The sequence below is a fragment of the Pituophis catenifer genome, unplaced genomic scaffold, assembly GCF_029215685.1.
Source record: "Pituophis catenifer annectens isolate HBS135680 unplaced genomic scaffold, rPitCat1.0.hap2 SCAF_8, whole genome shotgun sequence".
NCBI lineage: Eukaryota > Metazoa > Chordata > Lepidosauria > Squamata > Colubridae > Pituophis > Pituophis catenifer.
The window spans coordinates 5,666,543-5,694,042 of NW_027256888.1; the positions used below are offsets into that span (position 1 = coordinate 5,666,543).

At 42.9% G+C, this 27,500-nt stretch overlaps 1 protein-coding gene across 1 annotated transcript in view; it reads left to right on the forward strand.

The window, feature by feature from the left end:
• Positions 1-27,500, forward strand: part of ARAP2 (ArfGAP with RhoGAP domain, ankyrin repeat and PH domain 2) — a 123,785-nt gene that overhangs the window by 87,564 nt on the left and 8,721 nt on the right. The window contains exons 17-24 of the mRNA XM_070948934.1: positions 3,725-3,793; positions 5,038-5,112; positions 5,438-5,555; positions 9,265-9,387; positions 14,456-14,500; positions 17,160-17,299; positions 24,061-24,143; positions 25,947-25,982. Coding sequence (XP_070805035.1) covers positions 3,725-3,793; positions 5,038-5,112; positions 5,438-5,555; positions 9,265-9,387; positions 14,456-14,500; positions 17,160-17,299; positions 24,061-24,143; positions 25,947-25,982 — 689 coding nt within the window. The remainder of the gene's footprint in view (positions 1-3,724; positions 3,794-5,037; positions 5,113-5,437; positions 5,556-9,264; positions 9,388-14,455; positions 14,501-17,159; positions 17,300-24,060; positions 24,144-25,946; positions 25,983-27,500) is intronic.

Genomic DNA, 27,500 nt, shown 5'->3' on the forward strand with positions numbered 1-27,500 from the left:
GAAGAAACCTGAAATATTAACTACACACACACACACACACACACACACATCTATGTATGTATGTATGTATGTATGTATGTATGTATGTATATATATATATATATATATATATATATATATATATATATATATATATATATATATTCTTCTTCGTAGGATTTATGTGTGTTTTTCTTTTAGCCAGGTTTTTCCTACGTAACCAAGGTTTTTCTGCAAATATGTGTGTGTGTGTGTGTGTGTACTGTATGTATGTATTTTTCTTCAGCTGGGTATTTTCTTACGTAAACCAAGTTTTTCAAACTGCAGCCATAGCTCAGTGAAATCACATCCACTATCCTAGGCTTCTTCAGACAGCAAGCAAGCATTTTGCTACCTATTGGGAGACTAATATAGATCTATTTCGGACTGATACATTTCACATTGATGTGGTCTGCCTGTTTAGGTAAAGGTAAAGGTGAAACTTGGCTTAATGCCAGTAACTGTGAGGGGGGGGTCTTGGAGTCCTAGTGGATAATCAATTAAATATTAAACAGATTAACAAAGTTGGAAGGGACCTTATAGATCATCTAATCCAGGGGTCAGCAACCCGCAGCTCTGGAGCCGCATGTGGCTCTTTCATCCCTCTGCTGCGGCTCCCTGTTGCTGGTTGGCTCCATAACTTATAGGGCTTTTGGTTAGGACAGGTAGAGGAAAAAGGATGCTGCGCTAGGAGGAGACTCTTTGGTGGGGGAACCAGACTTCCAGTCGGCAGATAAAAAAGGACACCTTGCTAGGAGATAACTCTATGATGGGGGAACCGGACTTCTGGTCGGCTCCAAAATTGAACAGGGGGCTTCCGGTTAGGACTTTTTGGCTCTTTGTGTATTTAAGGTTGCCTACTCCTGGTGTAGTCCAACCCACTGCCCAAGCAGGAGATCCTATGCCATTTCTGACAGAGGGCAGTCCAGTCTCTCCTTGAAAGCTTTCAGTAATGATGCTCCCACAACCTCTGAAGACAAGTTGTTCTGTTGGTTGATTGTTCTCACTGTCAGAAAATTTCTCCTTATTTCCAGGTTGAATCTCTCCGTGTTCATTTTCCATCCATTATTCCTTGTCTGACCTACAGGTCCTTTGGAAAATAGTTCGAGCCTCTTGTCTTTGTAGGAGCCCCTCAAATATTGGAAGACTGCTATGATGTCTCCCCTGGTCCTTCTCTTCACTAGACTAGCCATGCCCTGTTCCTGCAACCATTCATCGTATGTTTTAGCCTCCAGTCCCCTCATCATCTTGGTTGCTCTTCTCTGCACTTTTTCTAGAGTCTCAACATCTTTTGTATAGTGTGGAGACCAAAGCTGGATGCAGTATTCTAGGTGTGGTCTTACTAAGGCTTTATAGTGTGGTATAGATCAGTTGATTTTGATTATATGATTGATTATATGAGCCAACAGTGTGTGGCAGCCAATACCATCCTATGTTGCATTAACAAAGGGATAGAATCAAGATCACATGAAGTTCTAGTACCACTTTACAAAACCTGAGTAGGATCACACTTCGAATACTTTGAATAGTTCTGGTCACCACAATATATAAAAAAAAGGATGTTGATACTCTGGAAAGAGTGCAGAGAAGAGCAACAAAAATGATTAGGCAGCTGGAGACTAAAACATGCAAAGAACAGTTACAGGAAATGGGTACATCTAGTCTAATGAAAAGAAGGACTAGGGAAGGCATGATAGCATGGTTACGATATTTGTGGGGCTCCTACAAAGAAGAGGGGGTCAACCTATTCTCCAAAACACCTGAAGGCAAGACAACAATCAATGGATGGAAACGAACCAAGGAGAGAAGCAACGTAGAACTAAGGAGAAATTTCCTAACAGTAACAACAAACAACCAATGGAACAGAAGTTGCCTTCAGAAGTTGTGGATGCTCCATCACTGGAAGCTTTCAAGAAGAGACTTGACAACCGTTTGTCTGAAACGGTATAGGGTCTCCTTCTCGAGCAGGAGGTTGGATTAGAAGACCTCTGAGATCCCTTCCAACTCTATTACTCTATGTTCTATGTATTCTTCAGTCTATAAAGGTAAAGGTTCCCCTTGCACATATGTGCTAGTCGTTCCTGACTCTAGGGGGCGGTGCTCATCTCCGTTTCAAAGCTGAAGAGCCAGCACTATCCGAAGATGTCTCCGTGGTCATGTGGCTGGCATGACTCAATGCCAAAGGCACACGGAACGCTGTTACCTTCCCACCAAAGGTGGTTTCTATTTTTCTACTTGGATTTTTTAACGTGCTTTCGAACTGCTAGGTTGGCAGAAGCTTGTTCTGTCCCCGTCTCACACACGCACACAAACAGTCAGCCGGGAGTTAATAAAACCAGCAGTCAGGAATTCCTTTGAGATAACAGAATTGGCAGCAACCCAGTAGCTGCCTGCCAAAGACTTTACTCACAAAGGGAGGTTTTTCTCCTCCGTCCGATACACCAAAATAAGTCCACAAAGCCAAAGAATAGTCAAGTTCAGTCCATAATAAATCCAAGGAGGGCATATAACGAAGTTCCAGAAACGCAGTATGACTTGCTAGCTTTTCAGTTTTGTCCGTCACAAGGCCTGAATGGCCATCACACCCCCTTTTATCCCCTGTGGGGTGTGGTCCAGTGACTCAGCTTAATCTCTGGCACGCCTCTTTCTCTGCTGCGTGCGCTTATCTTTCCGACGCTGTCGGGGATCCAGCCAAGACTCATCTCCGTCACTGTCTAAGTGCAGCTGCTCAGACGTGCCTGGCTCCTGGCCTATCTCTTGGCCTTTGGAGGACACCTGAGGCATTGCCAGAGAGGAGGGTCCTGGAGAGGGAGGCCTTGCCAACTCCTCTCCTTCACTTTCAAAGTCTTCTTCCTCTGATAATACGGGCTCGGGGGTTGGAGTCACAACAAAGCTGGGACAAGTAACGGGAGCTCACCCCGTTACACGGCACTAGGGATTCGAACCACTGAACTGCCAACCTTTTGATCGACAAGCTCAGGGTCTTAGCCACTGAGCCACCGCATCTCATCTGGACAACTAACACATATGTGCAAGGGGAACCTTTACCTTCAGTCTATAGTTCCAAACAAATATTTTTTTTGCAGATAGAAATTTAGCTCTAGGAGTACCTAGAAAGAAACAATTTTCATTCCCCCACTCCCAAAGAAACAGACTTTTCAAACGAGGGAGTAAAGATTAACACACTTGCAGTCTAGACTGAAAAACATGTAATCCGAGTAGAATATAACAGTTCCGATGAAGGGTGTTAATTGGAAGAAATGTTGAGGTTCTAACCCAAGAATTGCACCTTATTTTCAAATAGACAACTTGTGATCTCATCAATTTTTTTTTCATCTTACTTCTTTGATACAAGGGGTTGTCGGAAAGCTGCCTAAGATAGAACAGTCTCTGTCTGGTTACAGTTTTTGGTAAATATTAGGGTTTAAAAAAAAAATGAAAGAAATAACATTTGCAACGCTATTGGATGGAATAGACCAACTGATTTGATTAAACAAAAAAAAAAAAAGTCAGTAATAACAGGGATGAAATATATTTGTTTTACAGAAGAATTGCATTGTGTTTGCTCTGAAAAATTATTTTGAGAGATGGACATCTCCCTTTATTAGCCCGGTCTGCGTACACTGGATGCAAAAATAGAATTTCTTTGCCCAAAAAGAGTCTTGGGCAACTCATTTCATAAAACTTGTTATTGTTTTTTATACAGATTCAGCAAGATCGTGTGAAGCAAATGGACATTGAGAACAGCTTCATCACCAAATGGAAAGATACGCAAGTATGTAAAAACAATGCCTTCATTTATGCGGCGACTAAATAAACTTTGAAAAGGACCTTTCCCTGGTTTTCTGAAACTTAGCAAGTTTGCAGTGACCCGCATTTTGGGGGAATGGGGGACGAGCGACGGGAGGAAAACAGGGCAGTAAAATCTTGACCAACGTGTATTGAAATGACCTTGCTAATTCAACCTCAGTCCCTGTTTGCCTGAAGCCTGAAAGATTTCCAAAATAAATCCAGTGGTGGGATTCAAATCATTTAACAACTGGTTCTCTGCCCTAATGACCGGGTGGGTGGGCGTGGCCATGGTGGGCATGGCCAGGAGGTGTGACAGGCAGCACTCGGCCTCCTGCACCCCCCTGGGATGCAAGTAGATAAATAGGTACCACTTTGGTGGGAAGGTAACAGGGCTCCAGGATGTCAAGGTCCCTTCTAACTCTGTTAATCTGTTATTACTCTGTCATTCAGAAGTTGTGGGAGCTTCATCACTGGAAGCTTTCAAGAAGAGACTGGTGTCAGGTTTCGATGTCATCTCAAATAAATTGCACTCCAAAACAATTAATCTTTGCTGAAATATTCCATTTATTGAGTACGACAGATCTGGCCCCGACTTCGTCGTAGCCGATACTAACCCTCTGACCCCCAAACCCTTCCCTTTCCGTTCCCCAATTCTCATCTTCTCATTGGCCATCTTCCAAGTCAGTCTCCCCAGCTTCTGACCTCACCCCACAGGAATGTCCCCCCTCCCATCCCATCTCCTAGGGGATATTATCTACAGAGAAAATAAGTAGGTGAAAAGTCAAGCCTTATGGCAGCTTCAGAATGCTGACAACTGGACTGCCTTCTGTCAGAAATGGCGTAAGGTCTCCTGCTTGGACAGGGGGTTGGACTAGATGACCTACAAGGTCCCTTCCAACTCTGTTAATCTGTATCTCTTACTGCTCATTTGGTACATTTAAATTGAATAAATAAATCTTTTAAGTAGCCGGGGCATTTAAGGAAAGTTTGTCTTTGCTACAAGGATTTTTTTTTTTTTTTTTTTGTCATTCTTTTGTGGACCATGTATTTACCTTCATTCATTTTCGGCATATGACAAAATTGTCTTACATCTGCAGCACTCAAGATTCAATTGTTTCAGGAAGTCTTAATAGACTAGGATAAGGAAAAAGTGGGGCACCCCAATGTTGATTCATTGCCTTATTTAATTTTTTTTTTTTTTTTTAAATAAAGTATCTTTTATTTTAGATTTCTCAGGCTGGAGACTTGCTAATTGATGTCTATGTGGAAAGGAAGGAACCCGACTCCAGTATTATAATAAGGGTTTGTATGACTTTTTCTTTTTTTTTAAAAAAAAATGTATATTTCATCTGTTGCTTTAAAGCAGTTCAAAAAGCCATTCTTTAAAAAAAAAAAAAAAACTGGCATAAGTTGCTAATTTAAAAATTTATATTTATTTAATTATTATTACATTTTGCAGAACAAGTCTCATACTCAGGTAACCAGACAATGGGCACATACTATCATATGTGGTGGACATGTGCAAAGGATGTATTTTTTCTCTCCCCCCCCACCCCTTATTTGTGAGAGCATAACATTTGTGAGAGTTTTGAATAATTTCTAAAGTCTTGTCTGATCTTCAAAGTAGATCTCACCAACAATGGAGGCGGAAGAATTGACTCACGACGTACTGGGCATCAAAAACCTCACCCCTCACAAGGATGATACGTGGGCCACCTTTGAAGTGATTGAAAATGGAGAACTAGGTTAGTCATTGTCGGCATTGGCTTGGAATATTTTTTTTTATGCTTAACGATTCCTTGCTGTTTTCTTCACAGAAAAAACAACACAAAACAAATAGCAGGAGCCTTAGCGCTATTCCATGGAAACACTCGATGTAAGGTGATTCTGAAGAAGTTCGGTTTGGAGAAGTGACAGAAGAGGGACTACCTTGACCAAACTCTTCTCCCCTCCCCTCCCCTCTAATTTATTCTCCCCTCCCGTAACCTCTAATTTATTCCTTCACCCATCCCCTCTACTATTGTCCCCTCCCACCCACCCTCCCTTCCTTCCTTTTCTTCCATTCCTTCCTCCCTCTCTCCCTTCGCTTCCATTCCTTCCTTCTTTCCTTCCTCCCTCCTCCTCCCCCTCCCCCTTCCTTCTCATCCTTTCCTTCCTTCCTTTCCTTCCTTCCTTTGTTCTTTATTTCCTCCCTCTCTCCCTCCCTCCCTTCTCTTCTCTTCCATTCCTCCCTCCCTCCCGTACCCTCCCTCCCTCCTGTCTGCCTTCCTTCCTTCCCTTCCTTCCCTTCCTTCTGTTCCTTCTTCCATTCCTTCCCTCCATCCCTCCCTCTCTACCTTCCATACACCCCTCCCTCCCTCCCTTCCATTCTTTCTTTCCATACTTCCTTTGTTCTTGATTTCCTCCCTCCCTCTCTCCCTCCCTTCTCTTCTCTTCTTTTCCTCCCTCCCTTCCGTACACTCCCTCCCTCCCTCCTGACTTCCTTCCTTTTTTCCTTTTTTCCTCCTTTCCTTCTGTTCCTTCCTTCCTCATTCCTTCACTTCCATTCCTTCCTTCCCTCCATCCCTCCCTCTCTCCCTTCCATACACCCCTCCCTCTCTTCCTTCCTCCCTCTCTCTCTCCCTCCCTCCCTCCATTCTTCTTCCATTTACCATAAATTGCAATACTCTGTGGAAACCTTCTGTCAAACATGGCATTTTCTGTTGGGAGAATTGTGGGTGTGCATTTACTGTCGCAAGTAGCTGCGCTTAATTTACCGAGCTCCCGTTTTGAAGTGGTGCCTTTCCTCATGAAGCAACCTTCCCCGCTTTCCAGGGAATTCAGTCTTTCTCCTTACAACCCTCACCTCAATTTAATAATTGTTTACGAGATGAAACGAAACTCTGAGAACGCAAGCATAGCTTACATTTTCCAGAATGCAATTTCCTTCTAATATTTATTGTTAGAATGGAACAAAGAATTCCGTTACTCTTTACTTGCGACATAGAATGACCTTGGGAGCAAAATAATGGGATATATAAGTTTGAGAGCTAGAGGTCTGAAGTGGTTGGGACTAAAATATTAACAAGGAGCTGAAACATTTGCACATTAAGCAGCAGAGGTAGAAAATGAAATTATCTGGCCTTACGTGGTGGATTTGATATTGGTGGGACCTCTGGTTTATAAAAATTTTGCTAGCAATTTCTATAAGAGGCGTAGTTTGCAAATAATGTGCGTGCAGCTGATAAAATAATGAATGTTTGTCAACCGATGATTTATTTTCAACATAAATATCAACGTGGCTGTAAATACAGGTAGTCCTCAATTTATGACCATGATGGAACCCAAATTTATGTTGTTAAATGAGACATAGTTTCACTCCCATTTCGTGATCTTTCTCAGCACAGTTGTTAAGCAGTGGATCCAATTTTTTTTTTTTTTTTACTACCGGTTCTGTGGGCATGGCTTGGTGGGCGTGGTGTGGTTTGGTGGGCATGGCAGGGAAAGGATACTGCAAAATCTCCATTCCCACCACACTCCTGGGGGAAGGATATTGCAAAATCCCCATTTCCTCCCCACTCCTGGGGGAAGGATATTGCAAAATCTCCATTCCCACCTCACTCTGGGACCAGCCAGAGGTGGTATTTGCCAGTTCTCCATACTACTCAAAATTTCCGCTACCGGTTCTTCGAACTACTCAAAATTTCCGCTACCGGTTCTCCAGAACCTGTCAGAACCTGCTGGATTTCACCCCTGTTAAGTATGTTTTACCCTATTTTACAATGTTTCTTGCCACCGTTGTTAAGCAAAACATTACAGTTGTTAAGATAGTAACATGGTTATTAAGTGAATCTATACATTCTATACACAAGCCACTCAGATGTTTACATTTGGACATATGGCATTGGTCAAAATACAGCATTTTAATTTGTATAAGGCAGGAGTGTCAAACTCAAGGCTAAATCCATCCCATGGGATGCTTAGATCTGGCCGGTGGGGCCATCCTGGAAACAGCGAAGGAGCAGCCTGCGGTGCTTCTGCCACTGAAAACAGAGCTCTGTAGGGCCGCAGGAGGGTTGCAGGAGGCCGTTGCAGCTGGAAACGGAGCTCGGGAGCCCGTTTTTGTGGGAAGAGTGCTCGGGCCAGCGTGGGCGCCCCCGAAACAAGTGATGTCAAGCTGGCCATGCCCACCTTGGCCACGCTCCCCCCAGCTCCCCCAAGATCAAATACAACCCTGATGCGGCCCTCAATGAAATTGAGTTTGACAAAAAGGGTGAAATGCTCCCGGTTCAGGCCGGATTGGGCGATCCGGTAGTGATTGTGGCAGGTAGTTCGGAGAACCGGCGCAAGGCTCCGCCCACCCACCCATGTGTTGTTACTTCCTGGTTTTAACCAGACAGTAATGTATTTTTTACCCTCTGCACATGTGCAGAAGGTTTTGCGCATGCACAGAGGGTCTGCGCGCACATGTTGTTAAGGATATTGTTGAGTTACACCCGAAGTTGTGGCTTATAAAGCAGAGTACCGTTAGAGTTTTACGCACGGAAACGGTTTTGAGAGTAATTGTGAATAATATACAGACAAACTGGGTTTATAGTATTTTAATAATAATAATAATAATAATTTTATTTCTATACTGCCCTTCTCCCGAAGGACTCAGGGCGGTGTACAGCCAATTTAAAAACACAAAACACAACAATGATTAAAAATTAAAATAATTAAATAGATTTGGCCGATTTAAAATCCCCCCAAAAAATTTTTAATACCCCAATTTAAAATTATTATGTTGATAGCCCAGCCTGGCGGAACAACAGGGTCTTCAATGCGCAGCGAAACACCCGGAGGTCGGAGATCTTACGTATTTTACTTTTAGGGAAAAGCAAATTCATAGTCCTTTAACAATCCAAGTTTTAGCCATATAAAGTGCAATATAAGATCAATCCAGGGATATAAAATCTTCTTACCAGTTTGTAGAAAAACACAAGGAACAATCAGGAACAATATAAAAACAGTTCAATAAATATCAGAAAGCAGTAAATAAATAATCATGATCAAACAATTGACCATAGAGAGATCAAAAAGAGTTACCGCGTAGCAGCAGGTAAAAATGGTGTAGTGTCCACACTCACCATAATTTAGCTCTCCTTAAATACATTGGCTACAGAGCTCAGCCAATCAGGATGCAGAATGACTCAGCACAGTTCTTAAAGCTACGTAATACATTCACATAATACAAGCATACAATGTTGGCTTATATATTTCCTGGCCAACCAATTAGGCAATAACCATTTCCTAACACATGTGATGCGCTCACGCGAGTGAAGTAAGCGTTTGCATGCAGCGCGTGCACTTCCAAACCAATAAGGAAGGTAAATAGATTTCACCCTTGGTTTGGGACACGTGGAAACATCCAGAATGAGCAACTGATCTCCAGATCACAACCAACCACATTTTAATCCTTTTCTTCTCTTCTAGAACGTCCCTTGCATTGCACCGAGAACATCCTAGAACAGATCCTTCACTGGAGTTCCTTGGCCAACCCCAGCAACGCCTCTCTTATAATAAAGAAATTTCCAACCGTAGGACTTACGGGTGAAGGTAAATACTGAAATGCATTCCCTCTTACTGGTAGTCCTCGACTTACAACAATTCATTTAGTGACTGTTCGACGTTACAGTGGTACTGAAAACAGTGACTCATGACTGTTTTTCATCCTTATGACCAGCGGTGAAATCCACTTCGCTACCAGTTCGGGCGCGCTCCAGCACATGCGCCTCTTCTGCGCATGTGCAGGCCCAAGTAGTTAGTATTAAATACAAACAGTTCCAAAACAAACAGACTTTATTAGAGCAGCTGAGAATTAACTCATTCTCAGCGTAGTCCAAACTAAATTAAAGCAAATTCTTCAAAACACCATTCCTCAGTTTATCACCGACCTTGGGATAATTAGGCAAACTGCCAAAGGCTTTTCTAGGCAAAAGTTCAGAAGCAGAAGATGCCGATAAGAAATGAATACAGCCAAACAAGAAGCAAATCTCTCAACGGTTGTTTTCCAGCAAAGAGCGCAAGAGCCGTTGCTGGTCTTTTAAGCCTTATGGGAGGGGGCCAATCATCTCTTGGCCCTACTCCCGAGTTGTCCTCTCTGCTTTAGCTGCTCCTGCCTTCTGGCAGCTCTTCTCATACGTGCACTAGGAACAGGCTCCTCCTGTTCCTCTGCCTCTCTACTGTCAGCCTCTGGAGGTGCCGAAGTCCGCTAATCACTCCCCGATTGCCCTGGCCCCATCTCTGCTTCTGACACAGAGCCCTCATCCGGGCCTTCCCCAGCCTCCAAGACTGGCCCCTGTTCTTCCTCAGCCTCATTGCTGTCCGACTGCGCTGCCAGCTCCACAGGCTGCTGGAGGACCACAACACCTTCTACGCATGTGGAGATGGTTAAAAAACGGGATGTAATGATGTCCCAGTGGATGGCCGGAGCCTCCCGCAGCCAGCGCTACCGGTTCAGCAAAGCTGGATAGAACCGAGGAGATTTCACCACTGCTTATTACTGTTGCAGTATCTCCACGTGATTTAAATGCGGATGCTTGACAACTGTCTCCTATTTAGGATGGATGAAGTGTCCCAGGGATCACATGATCCCCTTTTGTGACCTTTTGAAAAACCAAGCCAGTAAGGAATCCAGATTCGCTTAACAACTGTGTTACTAACTTCAGAGCAGCAGTGATTCCCTTAACAACTCCGACAAGAAAAGCACACAGGTAGCTTTCCGTTCGTTTAGTGACCGTTCCAAGTTACCACCTCACTGTTTTGACTGTTTTTCACACTTATGACCGTTGCAGCATCCTCGTGGTCACATGATCAAAATTCAGACACTTGGCAACTGACTCATATTTATGACGGTTGCAGTACCCTGATTCGCGACCTTCTGCAAGCAAAGTCCGTGGAGAAGTCAGATTCCCTTAACAACTGTGGCAAGAAAAGCCGTAAAACGGAGCAAAACTCACTTAACAAATGTCTCCCTTAGCAACATAAATTTGGGGCTCAGTTGTGGTCGTAAGTTGAGGGCTACCTGTATTTCCAGGTAAACGATGTACAAGGCTTCAGAGACACAAATGGTTATAGCGTTGGAACTGCGGTGGAGCGCAAGACTCAAAATAAACATGATTGTCCATCCTCCAGTAGAGTCCAGCCAACAAATGGAGACCTACTTTCCACTGACAAACTCTTGAACTATATTAAAATGCAACCCACATCCCCGTAATTATTTAATATTGCTGTTCTGACCCAGCTCTCCAAAGACGACAAACCCTCTGAAGTAAACTCAAAAGATTCCTTTCTTAGGAGCGCCGGCAGCTCCGGAAAAAAGTTTCTCTCTCAGGCTGAAAAGTCCATCCATCCGGAAGATGAATAGTTGTCTATCACATCTATTCATCTCCACCCACTGCCTTTTATCCCCAGAGCCAGGATGGGGCTTCACTAGCAGTGGTGGCTCTTCCGTCCCAAGGACCAGCCCATAGATTTCCACTGCTCTCCTCTCCTCTTCCTTCTGTGCATCTGTGCATCAGGCACTGGACCCAGCTGTTCCTCCTCTTCCTCATCAGCCACCTCCAGACCTGGGGGCTGTTGACTCTCCATCTGAGGGCTGACGGACAACCCAGGCTCCGTCTTTGTCTCGCGCTCTCTGCCAACTCCATTTTCTCTTTCGCCTCAGAGCTCTCAGGTTGCCTCGATGTTGACCTTGACTCCCACACCTTCTCCTCCTCCTCTGATTCGGCCGCTGGAGGGGCCAGCGGCCGACAGTCCACAACCCTTGCACTATAAGGTGGCAGAAATTTTGCAAAAGTTTCTTGAAGAAGGCTGTCACTTCCTTTTTCTCTTCTCAAGGCCAAACTTCCATACAAGTAGTCCTTGAGCCCCCCAATTTCCAAGTGAGATTGCTAAGGGACACAACTGTCCAGTGAGTTTTGCACCATTTTATGATTTATTTATTTTTTTGGTTGCGTTTGTTAGGTGAATCCCTACGTAACAAAATGTGGGACCCACCACTGGCTGCAACAGTCATAAGTGTGAAAAATGTCATAAGTCTCTGCAACTTTGAACAGTCCCTAAATGAAATCTCCTCTCCTTCCGCGGCGACCTGAAGACACGGCTTTTTCAACAAATCTCCTGCTCTGTTGGGAATTCAGTTTTAATCGTTGGGTTTTTAATTGAATTATTTTTCTATTGCATTTTATTGTTGTCGTTTTATTGTTGTGAGCCACCCCGAGTCCTTCGGGAGAGGGGCGGCATATAAATGTGAATAAAATAAATAAATAAATAAAATAAACAGTCGGAAGTTGAGGAATACCTGTATTCTATTGGCAACATTTTGTACTTTTAAACTACAGGTAGTTTCCACTCGCTCTTCTTTTTATCATCTGCTTAGCAAAGTCCCTCAGCAAACAGGATCTTGTAAACATGTTTTGTGCAGCTTTATTCTTTGATAGATTTCAGGGCCGTTGACAATTCTGTTCTCTTTGCCTTAATAAGTGGCTCCTGAATCAATCCCAATGGGCTTTCTGATTTTAGCGTTATTGGTCTATCCATTGTCACTGATACAGCCTAATGCGAGGCTCTAAAAAGGCAATAAGGAAAGCAAATCAAATTGTGATTTCGTTCTCAATTTCTTACAAAGACAAGCTGGCGTCTTTTCAGGAGTGTTTAGCTTCAGTGGACTATCGAAATGAAATGGTGTGGCTTTTTTTTTTCATTTTTTGTTTTAAAGTAGGTGGACGCGCTGGCTCAGTGGCTAAGACGCTGAGCTTGTCGATCGAAAGGTCGGCAGTTCAGCGGTTCGAATCCCTAGTGCCGCGTAATGGGGTGAGCTCCCGTTACTTGTCCCAGCTTCTGCCAACCTAGCAGTTCGAAAGCACGTAAAAAATGCAAGTAGAAAAATAGGGACCACCTTTGGCGGGAAGGGAACAGCGTTCCGTGCGCCTTTGGCATTGAGTCATGCCGGCCACATGACCATGGAGACGTCTTTGGACAGTGCTGGCTCTTCAGCTTTGAAAAAGAGAGGAGCACCGCCCCCTCTAGAGTCGGGAACGACTAGCACATATGTGCAAGGGAAACCTTTACTTTTACCATTAGGTGGTGAGGAGAATTCCATCAGCCCCACGGATGTTTCTTTATTCCACTGATTGCAATGATGCTTATTCCGCCTTTAAACCACACAAGTCAGGATAGCTCATTGTCATTTCAAAAACCTGGCTTGTTTTTAAAGAAACCAGAGTTGACATTCTCAAGGGGGTTGGAGAGCAAAATATCGGGTTGGCAAGCCACAATGATGGGATTTGTGCATTGCACTAAGCCAGCAACAAGGCTATCACGCCTCATTTTAGCATGAATCCCGCGAATAATAATTATATGTAGCGGAAGTGGGAGCAGGTGTTTGCATTTTCCTCCAGTTGAGCTAGCAAAGGTTCATTAAAGTAGCGCTAACGTATGCTTTAGCATTCTGTTTGAATCTTGTTAATGTTCTCATTTGCGTATGCCGAAAAATATGGCAAAGGAAAGCATGGCTCTGGAATTATGTCCAACCTCTTAATAAAAAGCCCTTTTTGGATCTACCCGAATCAAAACAGAGAACCAAATCCTGAGCGTCCCCGTAGCAACTCATCCTACCAGCAATGACCCTGTTAGACTCTCTAGGATTTGTCTGTCTTTTCCTCGATGTACAGAATGATGAGTTGAATATTGTAAAGAGAAGGAGAACCTGGGGTGGAGTCAAGAGAGGGTCCAGCCTAGAATCCCTACGTAGACACAAGCGAGCTAAGTTCAACGTCCCTTGGATTCCATTGCTCCTTATCTACCTCCAAGCAGGTGCTAAATATCAGTTAAGAAGATTCTTGTCTGTAGGCATGAATATAAATCAGTTTAATTAGACCTTCGTGCATGGATCTGGTTGTTTGCACCTGATGTTATACTTCTTCTCTCCAGGGGAGAAATTTAACTGTGTGCAATTAGATGGACTGTATGAACATGTGTTTGTACGTTGGAAAGGATCTAAGCATGAGGAAGGAAGGAAGGAAGGACAGAAGGGGGAGGGGGAAGGAGGAGGGGGAGGGAAAAAGGAAGGAAGGGAAGAGAAGGAAGGGAAGGAAGGAGGAAGGAATGGAAGGAAGGAGAGAGGGAGGGAGGAAGGAAGGGGGAAGGGAGGAAGGAAGGAATGGAAGAGAAGGGAGGGGAGGGAGGGAGGGGGGAGGTGGAAGGAAGGAACCAAAGGAAGGAAGGGATGTATGGGAGGGAGGGAGGGAGGAAGGAAGGAGAGAGGGAGGAGGGGGAGGGAGGGTGAAGGATGGAAGGAAGGAAGGGAAGAGAGGGAAGGGAAGGAACAAGGAAGGAGGGAGGGAGGGGAGGGAAGAGGAAGGAAGGGAGGGGGAAGGGAGGAAGGAAGGAAGGAAGGGGTGTTTGGAAGGAAGGGATGGAGGGAAGGAAGGAATGGAAGAGAAGGAATGGAAGGAAAGAGGAAGGAAGGAATGGAAGGAAGGAGTGTACGGAAGGGAGGAAGGAAGGAATCAATCAATCAATCAATCCAATTTTGGGGTAAATAAGAAAGATAACTTTAGTATTATATTCAAGCAAAAGTGTTTAATCCTGGTTTATAATTTTGCTCTTATCCCTGCTTAAGGTTCCAAACATTCAGGGAGCCCATCGTCACCCAAGATTAATTTAGGTATGTTGATTTTTCATATCTTATTCTCTATAGGACTGCCTACTTAATATATGCACAGATAACACAGAACTATGCAAACGACCCATTAATCGCCTTACCAAGTGGAGCGGCTGGCGTCCAAAGAATTACAATTTATTGGTTTATTTAATTTAAAGTCGGAGACTAAAAGGAAGAAAATGGCTTCCTGACCAAATAGAATAAATTAAAACTCCATTGAATTAAAGAAGATATATGCATAATAAAATCAACCAGTAAAACAATATAAAGATCATAACTAACAAGGCAATCCGTGATACCAGAAATGTATCATTTTAATCTACTAAATGCTGGCTGGCTATTGCTAGCAGTAGTGAGTTTAAGTCTGTTAATTTCTGATTTCACGTTTAATGGAGCAAGAAGCTTTAAAAAGCTACCCTGTTTCCCCGAAAATAAGACATCCCCTGATAATAAGCCCAATCGGGCTTTTGAGTGCATGCGCTAAAATCCCCCCCGAAAATAAGCCCTCCCCTAAAATATTTAAACACAGAGCTGGAAATCAGGTATGAGGGCAAGAGGAGCCCCATCTTGCTCCACGCGCCCCAAAATAATAAGACCTCCCCGAAAATAAGGCCAAGCACTTATTTCAGGGTTCAAAAAATTATAAGACAGGGTCTTAATTTCGGGGAAACACGGTAGTTCAGTGTAGAGACATTACATCAGGAGCAGGGATACGAGACATCACGGCCGTACAAATAATTTTGGGTTGCTCATTCATCCCATCACAAAAATTACCTGGGAAACAGACAACCACCACCCAAAAAGATAAGCTGAATCTGAAAATGTTGCTAAGGAAACTCGTTAGGAAGAGTAAAAGTTGACTCGAAGGGCCAGAACAACATAGAAAATCAAATGTCAAGAAAAATCAAACCAATTTTGAAACTGTTGCTAAGGAAATGTCTTATTACGAGTAAACATTGACTTGAAAGACGATGGTAACAAGAAGAACCGTTTTCTTTTTTAAAGAAAGTTCTGGTAAAATAGTAAGCTGCTGGTAAGACCTGTACAATCTTGAACTCAGTCCAACCAGAACATTCTTTAAATGTTTGCTTGGATCATATGAATGAACATTGGTCAATATATGTATGTTTATGTCCTAGGTCAATGATGGCTAACCTTTTTGTCCTCATGTGCCAAAAGCACGCGCACTGGCAGCCAAATGCAATGCTTGCCCCCACCTGCGCATGCACGCACAACCTCCCCACACGTCCCCCTGCCCCTGTGCATGCACACATGACCCTCCCTCCCCCCACCCCTGGGACATGCGTACATGACCCCCGCCCCCCGTGCCCTGTTTTGGGCCTAGTAGGCCTCCATGTAGCCTCCTAGGACCAAAAATGCCCCCCACACTCCCCGCCCCCTGCATGCACCCTGCCCCCCCATTCCAAAAATCAACTGGAGATGCGCACGTGATTGCACGGTGGAGCTGAGTGTTCTGCCCCAGCTACGGACCCTAAAGAACGCAGCACACATAAAGTCCGTTCAAACCTTAATTTACTAAATAAACCAGTTTTTTTGAGATGCTTGACAACCGACTCACATTTATGATGGTTGCGGCATCCCGAGGTCACGTGATCCCTTTTTTGCGATCACGTGACTAACGGGGAAGCCAGATTCGCTTAACAAGCATGTTACTAATTGAACAAACGCTGTGATTCACTTAACAACTGTGGGAAAACTCACTTAGCAAATTTCTCACATAGCTCTCAATATTGGGTTCCATTGTGGTCCTAGGTCAGGGACTAGCTGCAAAATGGTAGACAATTGATAGGTAGATAGATGATAGATAGATAGATAGATAGATAGATAGATAGATAGATAGATGATAGATAGATAGATAGATAGATAGATAGATAGATAGATAGATAGATAGATGATAGATGGATGGATGGATGGATGGATGGATGGATGGACGGATAGACAGACAGACAGATACATACATACATACATACATACATACATACAAACATACATACCCTGTTTCCCCGAAAATAGGACCCAGCTGGAAAATAAGTCCTAGCATGATTTTTCAGGATGCTTGTAATATAAGCCCTACCCCTAAAATAAGCCCTAGTTAAGATTGTCAGCCAGAAGGATGCATTTAGTATCATATTTCTCCCAAAATAAGACTAACCAGAAAATAAGCCCTAATGTGTCTTTTGGAGCAAAAATTAATATAAGATCCAGTCTTATTTTTGGGGAATCATGACAGACAGATAGATAGGTAGGTAGGTAGGCAGGCAGGCAGGCAGGCAGGCAGGCAAGCAGGCATGACAGACAGATAGATGATAGATAGATAGATAGATAGATAGATAGATAGATAGATAGATAGATGATAGATAGATAGATAGATAGATAGATAGATAGATAGATAGATAGATAGGATAGATAGATAGATAGATAGATAGATAGATAGATAGATAGATAGATAGATGATTGATAGATAGATAGATAGATAGATAGATAGATAGATAGATAGATAGATAGATTAGATAGATGATAGATAGATAGATAGATAGATAGATAGATAGATAGATAGATAGATAGATAGATAGATAAAATTGTGACCATAAGTTGAGGACTAGTGAACCAAATGCTTTTTTTTTCCAAATCATCTCAACAGAGGAAACTTCCAGAGGCCCCGTCAAAGCCGGCTACCTCAAATACAAAGAAGAACCCTCCAAGCTTCTGTCTGCCAATAAATTTCAAGACCGCTATTTCGTTTTACGAGAAGGAAAATTGTGGCTTTATAAGGACATGAAGGTACAAATGCTGTCGCGGGACTTTTTTAACTTACCCCTGATCCTACCCCTCCTCTTTACATGAGATTTGGTAGACGGACACTGGATGCGGTCGTGTTCCTCTCGATCATGCGGATGATGGGGGAAAAAAAATAGATTAATGCCAGGAGGAGAAGCTAACAATGAAAACTTAACTTAGAGGGTTATTATTATATTTTTTTAGTGTTCTGCAACAATGTTCGTGAATGCAATATTGAAGTCACACTTGAAGTGTCTTCCAGTTTTTTATTATGTGGCTGAGTTATGGAAGAGGATAGGACCGTGATGGTGAATCTATGGCACAGGTGCCACAGGTGGCACACGGAGCCATATCAGTGGGCACATGAGCATTGCCGCAACTCGGCTCCAGCGTGCATGCATGCACCGGCCGGCTGATTTTTGGGCCTTCCGGTCCCACCGGAAGTTGGGAAATGGGCTGTGTCCGACCTCCGGAGGGCCTCTAGGGGTGTGGGGAAGGCTGTTTTCGCCCTCCCCAGGCTCCTAGAAAGCCTCTGGAGCCTGGGGAGGGTGAAAAACAGGTCTACCGGGCCCACTGAGCTTTCGTGTGTTAAAAGCGGAGAGGGGGAATGCGCGCATGTGCGGGGCACATTAAATTATGGGTGTGGGCATGCACATGGGTAACGTCCCCACGTTCCCTCCGCTTTTGGCACATGTCAGCAAAAAGGTTAGCCATCACTGGGATAGGAAGTGATTACTTTCTGGCATCTTCCTATACGTGACAAGATACCGTATTTTTCGGAGTATAAGACGCACCTTAGTTTTTGGGGAGGAAAATAAGAAAAAAGCTGATTGGCAGGTGGATCGGCCTCCCGGAATACTCCCAATTAGCTGTTCCCAGAGATGAATTTTAGCAACAGGTTCCTTGGTTGTGAGCTCTGTGCCTTGCTTTTTTTTTTTTGCTTTTTTTCTGCCTCTGAAACTTCTGAAACTCCATTTCAGAAAAAAACTTTTTTTCCTGCCTCGGAAAGCCTCTGAAACAGCTTCAGAAAAAAAGCCTCCAAAGCTCTGTTTGGAGGCTTTTTTTTCTGAAGCTCTGTTTGGGGGCTTCTTTTCTGAAACTTCGTTTCTGATGCTTTTTTCAGCCTCTGAAACCTCCGTTTGAGAAGCTGGGCGGGACTACATTCAGAGTATAAAACGTACCCAGATTTTCACCCTCTTTTGGGGGGGAAAAAGGTCCGTCTTATATTCTGAAAAATACGGTAGATCTTGTGAAGCTGAAGTCCTAGGCCCAGTACTCTTCAATATCATTCATAATCGACTTAGATGAGGGAATAGAAGGGGAACTTACCAAATTTGCAGATGATACTAAGCTGGCAGGAATAGCTAACACCCTAGAAGATAGGCTCAAGATCCAGATGGATCTTGACAGACTTGAACACTGGGCCCTCTCTAACAAAATGAAATTCAAGGTAGAGAAAAGTAAAGTCTTACACTTAGGCAAGAAAAATCAAAAGTATATCTATAGACTGGGTGAAACCAGGCTTAATTGCATTTACTGTGAGCGGGAGCTTGGAGTCTTAGTGGACAATCAATTAAATATGAGCCAATAATAGGCAGCGGCAGCCAAAAAAGCCAATGCAATCCTAAATTGCATTAACTACAACTACAATTGATCTTAATTACAATCAAGATCAAGCGAGGTACTAATACCACTCTATAAAGGCTTAGTAAGACCACACCTAGAGTATTGCATCCAATTTTGGTCACCATACTATAAAAAAGACGTTGAGACTCTAGAAAGAGTGCAGAGAAGATCAACCAAGATGACTGGAGGCTAAAACATACGATGAACGGTTGCAGGAACTGTGCATGGCTAGTCTAGTGAAGAGAAGGGGAGACAGGATAGCAGTCTTCCAATATTTGAGGGGCTGCCACAGAGAGGAAGGAGTCAAGCTATTTTCCAAAGCACCTGAAGGCCAGACAAGGAATATTGGATGGAAACTGAATAGAGAGCTTCAACCTGGAAATAAGGAGAAATTTTCTGACAGTGAAAACAATCAACCAATAGAACAGAAGTTGCCTTCAGAAGTTGTGGGAGCGTCATCATTGGAAGCTTTCGAGAAGAGACTGGACTGCCATCTGTCAAAAGTCCAAGATAGGCTAGGATCAAATATGGGAACATAACAATGTAAGGAAAAAAGAAACAGCCTTAGGTGGAAAAAGTAGGAGTTGACTATGACTGACTGATCAACTGAGATCATAACTTTGTCTTCAGAAAGTAGTCTCATAGCAGTAAAACAACATGTCTACTCTAGAGAAAAGAAGGACTAGGGGAGACATGATAGCAGTCTTCCAATATCTCAGGGGCTCCCATAAACAAGAGGGAGTCAAGCTATTCTCCAAAGCACCTGAGGGCAGGACAAGAAGCAACAGATGGAAACTCATCAAGGAGAGAAGCAACCTAGAACTAAGGAGAAATTTCCTGACAGTGAGAACAATTAATCAGTGGAACAACTTGCCTCCAGAAGTTGTGAATGCTCCAACACTGGAAGTTTTTAAGAAGCTATTGGATAACCATTTGTCTGAAGGATGTAGGGATTCCTGCCTGGGGAGAGGGTTGGACTAGAAGACCTCCAAAGTCCCTTCATCTCTGTTTAAATCTGTTGCTCAGTAAGAATGGCATGGAAAATCCATTTTAGCAATAGTGCTGAATCCATTTTCATTGTCCCCTTTCATTGCCATGCAATAGGTAAACAGGGCATGGACGTAAAAATATTATTTTTGGTCTCAAAATCAGAACGCATGTTTTTTTTTGTTACCTGCCATCAATGTCACAGGGATTCCTGCAGCAACCAAATTTCTGAGAGGGACTAGACTTGTGAATTAATTAGGAAGATCTGAATGATTGCTCTTGCTATATGATTAACGGTTCAGCATTTTTGAACGCGTCTGTGTATTCTGATGGAAACATGTAATTACCCGCTAAGAGTAATCAGACCTTAATATTTATATTTTGTTTTGTTTTGCGCTGGGGTCTTTCGACAACAATCAACCAATTTCTCTATTTTGCTTCCATGGATTGCAAACAGCTCCAAATCTGACAATTGCGGTAATATGCAAATATTATCATGTAGTAAAAAAGCGAAATCGCATAGATACTCCTTCCAGCTATCCAATCACACAATGCTGGTAAAAGTTGGAAAATGGATGTTGTCCTTTGTTGGGATTGCCCGAAAGGAGAACACAATAACCAGGGGTGAAATTTACTTACCTTCCTTACCGGTTCGGAAGTGCGTGCATGCAAGCATCACATGCACGTGCAAAACCTGTGCATACGCAGAGGGTAAAAATCATTAAAAAGCAATTCAAGGTGTTGGTCATTACCTTTAAAGCCCTACATGGCTCAGGGCCAGGCTATATTCAAGACCGTCTTCTATCACATAGCTCCCAGTGACCGGTAAGATCCCACAGAGTCGGTCTCCTCCGGGTCCCGTCAGCTAAACAATGTCAGCTGGCGGGCCCACGGGGGAGGGCCTTCTCTGTGGCTGCCCCAGCTCTCTGGAACCAATTACCTCCCAAGGTCCGGACTGCCCCCACTGTCAGCATTCTGATGCTGCCATAAAAAGACGAGGCTTGACTTTTCACCTACTTATTTTCTCTGTAGATAATATCCCCTAGGAGATGGGATGGGAGGGGGGAACATTCCTGTGGGGTGAAGTCAGAAGCTGGGGAGACTGACTTGGAAGATGGCCAATGAGAAGATGAGAATTGGGGAACGGAAAGGGAAGGGTTTGGGGGTCAGAGGGTTAGTATCGGCTATCTGTCAGGTTTCGATGTCATCTCAAATAAATTGCACTCCCAATTACCCTATTGGCCTTCTGCAAAGCGGTGAAGACTTGGCTCTTCCGGCAGGCCTGGGGTCGTTGATCTCATTATAATAATCTTGCGAGATCCGGCCACGAATTGGAGTGCATGTGTTTTAACGTTTTTAAAGTTTTTAATGCTTTAATGTTTCTTTTTAACATTTTTTATGGGATTGTTCGCATTGTTTTATTCTTTGTTATAAGCCGCCCAGAGCCCCTTGGGAGTTGGGCGGCATAAAAATGCGACAAAATAAATAAAATAAAATAAATTATTTGCCGGTTCTCCAAACTACTCAAAATTTCCGCTACCAGTTTTTCAGAACCCGTTGGATTTCACCCCTGCATTTCCCCCTGAAATTAATAGCTTGTCTTTAAACCCAACGCAACAGATCTTTGGAAACTCATGATCTCAGCAAAGTGGTTGTGTTTATTTTGCTGTGCATAATAATGTTACATTAATTGCCTGGCCAGGAAAAAAAAGGAACAAAAAAGAAAAAAAAAAAAAACCCACCCGAGAACAGCACTATTATTTTAAATAATGCAGTCACTTTCTCATAAGCTCGATTAATAAGTGCGTTGCCGCTGCATGAATGGATGCTTTTATTACCGCAGCCAAATGGGTTAAGAATCGTTTTTGAGATACTAAAAGCCCAATTAGCCATGAAATTCTGAGTAGGGATGGGGTGGGGGAAGAAAGGGAGTGCTCGGAACTGAGCTAATTTTTGTCTTAAGTGGCACGTCATGTTTCATACTGTCAGGCCTAAGTACAGGCGGAGCTTTAAAAGTAGATAGGGTCGCTCTGACATTCTGTTTCGGTGCGTGAAATTCCCATAGGTACAATCCGCCTCTAAAAAGAGAGCTGCAAAATGAATTTCCACAGACCTCTAGCTTTCCGTATCGTTGCAAACATATTGACAAATCAAACTCTTACTATTTAATTATGGGCTTTTATCCAGCGGAGAAATTTGCCTGGAGAAAACATTGGATTTTCTAGTCTCTCTGTGTGTGTTGTTGTTGTTGTGTGCAAAAAGAATAACATGGCAATCTATTGTGATTTCCTCTGATCTTAGAAAAGGCAGGCAGGAGCTGCATAGAAATGTAGTCATAATGCTGGAAAGGACCTTGGCGTTCTTTTAGTCCAGGGGTGTCAAACTCAAGGCCAGGGAGCTGGATTCGGCCAGCGAGGTGCTTAGATCGGCCTGGAAAACAGCAAAGGACTGGCCCGCAGTACCTCTGCCAGAGAAAATGGAGCTCGGGGTAGGGAGTAGGGGTAGGTTCTACTTACCTTTACTACCAGTTCGCAACGGGGCCATGCGCATGCACAGATCATCATTTATGATGTCTGGGCGGGTGGGCGGAGCCTCCTGCCGATTTTACTACCGGTTCTATAGAACCGGACAGAACCGGGAGCAACCCACCACTGGGAGGGGGAGGCACATGCACGGCCCCTCTGAGATCCATTTTCTCTGTCAGAGGGCTGCAGGAGGCCATCGCGGCCAAAAACAGGGCACGGGGGGAGGTGCATCTGAGCATGCAAGAAGGGACAGAGAAGGGGAAAGAGGAAGGACAAAGAAAAAGATGGGAGGAGAGCAAGGAAGGAAAAAGAAGGAAAGAGGGGAAGGAAGAAGAAAGGAGAAGGAAGAGGGAAGAAAAAGGAAGGAAGGAAGGAAGGAAGGAAGGAAGGAAGGAAGGAAGGAAGGAAGGAAGGAAGGAAGGAAGGAAGGAAGGAAATTATGAGAGTGAGGGAGGGTCTCAGGGAAGTCCTGCCTTAGCACAGGTGCACCCCTGACACGAGTGACATTGAGCTGGCCATGCCTACCATGGCCATGCCCACCACAACCACGCCCCCTTCCCCCCCAGCCCTCTGAGGTCAAACACAACCCTGATGACGCCCTCAATGAAATCGAGTTTGACACCCCTGTTCTAGTCCAGCTCAGGAGACCTTAGTAAGGATTTTGTTGTGGCCCGTCAGTGGCCTGTGCAGCTAGTAGCTGATTCTGACAGCGAGGAGGCTGGTGTGGTGCTGCGCCAGCAGCCTGTGCAGCTGGCACTCGAGTCAGACAATGAGGAGGCTGGAGAAGATGTGGTGCCAGAGGCGGGGATTCAGCCAGGGCCTTCAGAACCTCCAGAAGCTTCCATGGGTGAAGAGGAAGAAGAGGAGGAGCCTCTTCTCGATGCACAGGCGCGCAGAGCTGCCAACAGGCAGGAGTGGCTCCTCAGGAGGAAGTCTCCTCGAGAGTAAAGCTTGGGGCTAATGGACCACTCCCTTCACGCTCCTTCGCGTCTGAATCTTAGTTCTTTTATCAGCTTCCTGCAAATTGCTTCTGGGCTTTCTGCCAATCCTAGTAAGATTACAATTATTTATGCTTTGGATTCTTGTAGGCCGTTAAGAAAGTTAATTAACAGCCTTTGTTTGAAAAAGACTGATTTAATTTAGTAAACTAAGGTTTGTACAGACTTTACGTGTGCTGCGTTCTTAGGGGTCCGTAGCTGGGGCAGAACAGATTTTTCCATGCACGGCCCCATAGGAAAGTTTGGAGCAAAAATAAATAAATAAAAACTGAAATATATAAGAACATTCTTATTTATCAGGAGTTCTCCGTGTTGTTTCTCTCTGGTGAGGGAAATGGATGAGGTGAACTGTTCCTCTCAGCCAATTGTTCCTCAGCAATTTGATATTGGACTTCTTCTAGTACAGGGGTATCAAATTCAATTTCATTGAGGGCCACATCAGGATTGTTTTTAATTCAGGGGGCCGGGGTGGACGTGGCCAGGATGGGCAACGTCACTCAAGGTGAGCTGGAAATGAAAGGATTTGTTTTTTGCAAGATTTCGACAGGATGTTCAGAAGATGAACCGATCTGGAGGCCTGGTGGGTATGTTTTCTGTTTCACTAACGGTCGTTTCTCAACCACAATAGAGCAGCAAGGCGGAGAAAGCGTTTCCTGTCAAGTCGCTGAAACTTTACCTCGGGGTGAAGAAAAAACTGAAACCACCAACAAAGTAAGCAAGCCACGATGGCTGGGTTTCGTTCAAAAGCACGCTTGCTTTTTTTTCTTTTTTTTTCTTATTTTTGTTGTGCTACCGAAATGTAAAAGCTTCGAAAAGCCAAAACAAATAAGGGAACCAATCTGTTATCTATTGCCTGGTCTGTGGTAAGCCGCAGTTCCACAAAGTTAGCTATTTGGAGGGCTCCTGTCATTACTCCGGTGTTGAGAAATGACTTTATTGAACAGTTATTTCTAATCTCGGTATGCTTTCTCCCGGGGGTTATATTGCTTATGGGATCAAATTATCCCACTGCATTGGAATGGAATGGAGGTAGAGTGGAATGGAATAGAATGGGATGGAATATGGAATATGGAATATGGAGTGGAGTGGAGTGGAGTGGAGTGGAATAGAATAGAATAGAATAGAATAGAATAGAATAGAATAGAATAGAATAGAATAGAATAGAATAGAATAGAATAGAATAATATTGGAATGGAATGGAATGGAATGGAATAGAATAGAATAGAATAATGGGGTGAGGTGGGATGGAATAGAATAGAATTAGCATAGCATAGCATAGCATAGCATAGCATAGCATAGAATAGAATAGAATAGAATAGAATAGAATAGAATAGAATAGAATAGAATAATGGGGTGGGATGGAATAGAATAGAATAGAATTAGTATAGCATAGCAAGAATAGAATAGAATAGAATAGAATAGAATAGAATAGAATAGAATAGAATAGAATAGAATAGAATAGAATAGAATAGAATAATGGGGTGGGGTGGGATGGAATAGAATAGAATAGAATAGAATAGAATAGAATAGAATAGAATAGAATAGAATAGAATAGAATAGAATAGAATTAGCATAGCATAGCATAGAATAGAATAATGGGGTGGTTGGGGTGGAATAGAATAGAATTAGAATAGCATAGCATAGCATAGCATAGCATAGCATAGCATAGCATAGAATAGAATAGAATAGAATAGAATAGAATAGAATAGAAGGGTGGGACAGAACGGAATAGAATAGAATAGAATAGAATAGAATAGAATAGAATAGAATAGAATAGAATAGAATAGAATAGAATAGAATAGAATAGGGAGGGTGGGACAGAACGGAACAGGAATAGAATATAAATAGAATAGAATAGAATAGAATAGAATAGAATAGAATAGAATAGAACAGAACAGAACAGAACAGAACAGAACAGAACAGAATAGAATAGAGAGGGTGGGACAGAACGGAATAGGAATAGAATGGAATGGAATAGAATAGAATAGAATAGAATAGAATAGAATAGAATAGAATAGAATAGAATAGAATAGAATAGAATAGAATTCTTTGTTGGCCACATGTAACTGGACACACAAGGAATTTGTCTCTGGTGCATAAGCTCTCAGTGTACACATATGCAACAACAAAGTGTTCAGAGTAGCAGATTTCCACAAAAATGCAAGCATTGCACAATATGCTCAGTCATGGAAACAAAAACAACCCATAAAACTTCAGCCTCTGAAATTGTACGATTCTCCTACATTTACAGTAGGGGCTAATAAAGGAGAACGTTTGTAGCTCGGGATTGAAACGAAGGGTTCCTCGGTGCTCTCTGAGCTATGGTTGTTTTCTTGGAGACCTCTCATTACCAAACTAGATAACATTATCAGTGCTAGTCACAGTAGGGTCTATATATATGTGAGCACTCTGAACAGGGTAGCCATAATTTGGCTTTGGGAAAGTTAGTCTTCTTTTCTTCCTTAATTACCCTACATGTCTATCTATAAAAGATATTTTGTTTTGATTTTTCAGCTGGGGTCTAACACTGCTGTCTGAAAAGCATCATTGGTAAGTAAGGCATACTAGATTGGGAGGTGTATTCTTTGTAAATGATTGTGGGGGGGAATAAGTTTTTGCACCTCCACAAAAGCACAGCACCTCTGTGTGATTCATTAAAGCAGCCACATCGTGTTTTTTTTTTCCTCCTGGCTTCTTTATGAGTCTGGAGATAAGCTGTTGTTGTTTTAACATTCTTGCTGTTAAAAATAACACTCAACACTCTTGAAAGCAGTGACATTTATTTCGTTTTAAGTTGTATGGAAGCCTGAAACAACATACCTGCTTTAATTCATTCATTCATTCATTCATTCATTCATTCATTCATTCATTCATTCATTCATTCATTTATTTATTTATTTATTTATTTATTTATTTATTTATTTATTTATTTATTTATTTATTTATTTATTTATTTATTAGTTTGATTTATATGCCGCCCTTCTCCGGAGCCTCAGGGTGGCTTACAATGCTTTTAAGCAATAGCCTTCATACTTTTGTATATACCTGCTTAGTAGGGCTTTTGCCCCCGCCCCCCCCCCCCCGAAGCGGTGTTCTTTTTTATACAAAGTCAGCTTATTGCCCCCACAAACCGGGTCCTTATTTTACCTGCCTCGGAAGGATGGAAGGCTGAGTCAACCTTGAGCCTGGTGAGAATTGAACTTGCAGTAATTGCAGGCTGCTGGCAGCTAAATACTACTTTAACAGTAGTTTAGTCCACTGCACCACCAGGCTCCTTAATACCGTGTTTTCCTGAAAATAAGACATCCCCTGATAATAAGCTCAATCAGGCTTTTGGGCGCATGTGCTAAAATAATCCCCCCTGAAAATAAGCCCTCCCCAAAAATATTTAAACGCACGCTCAGCCGGTCCCCGCCATTTCCTCTGGTTAGGGTTAGGGAGACAGAGCTGGAAATCAGGTAAGACGGCAAGAGGAACCCCGTCTTGCTCCACGGACCCCAAAATAATAAGACCTCTCCGAAAATAAGGCCAAGCGCTTATTTCGGGGTTCAAAAAAATATAAGACAGGGTCTTATTTTTGGGGAAACACGGTACTAACTGTAATACCCACATTATCATATCTCAACAATTGCAGCAGAGAAAAAAATCTAGTGATAATCATAAAACAGGAGTCACATAAATTCTTCTGTAAACTTGAATGAATGTTTCCTCTAACTGTGTAGTTCTGCTTCGTGGGTATGTACATCAGTCTATAATATGACAAATCAGTTTAATATATCATATATGGTATGCTGTAGGGCTCCATACAATGAACAACCCTTCAGCTATAACTCTTGTTTTAATTTTTTAAAATATTTGTTAACGATAATCATTTGAGATATCTGTTGTTGTATTGCTTTGTTTTGTTATACGTTGCCCAGAGTCACTTGCTAGTGGAAAGGGCAGTTATACAGATAGATAGGTAGGTAGGTAGGTAGGTAGGTAGGTAGGTAGGTAGGTAGGTAGGTAGGTAGATAGATAGATAGATAGATAGATAGATAGATAGATAGATAGATAGATAGATAGATA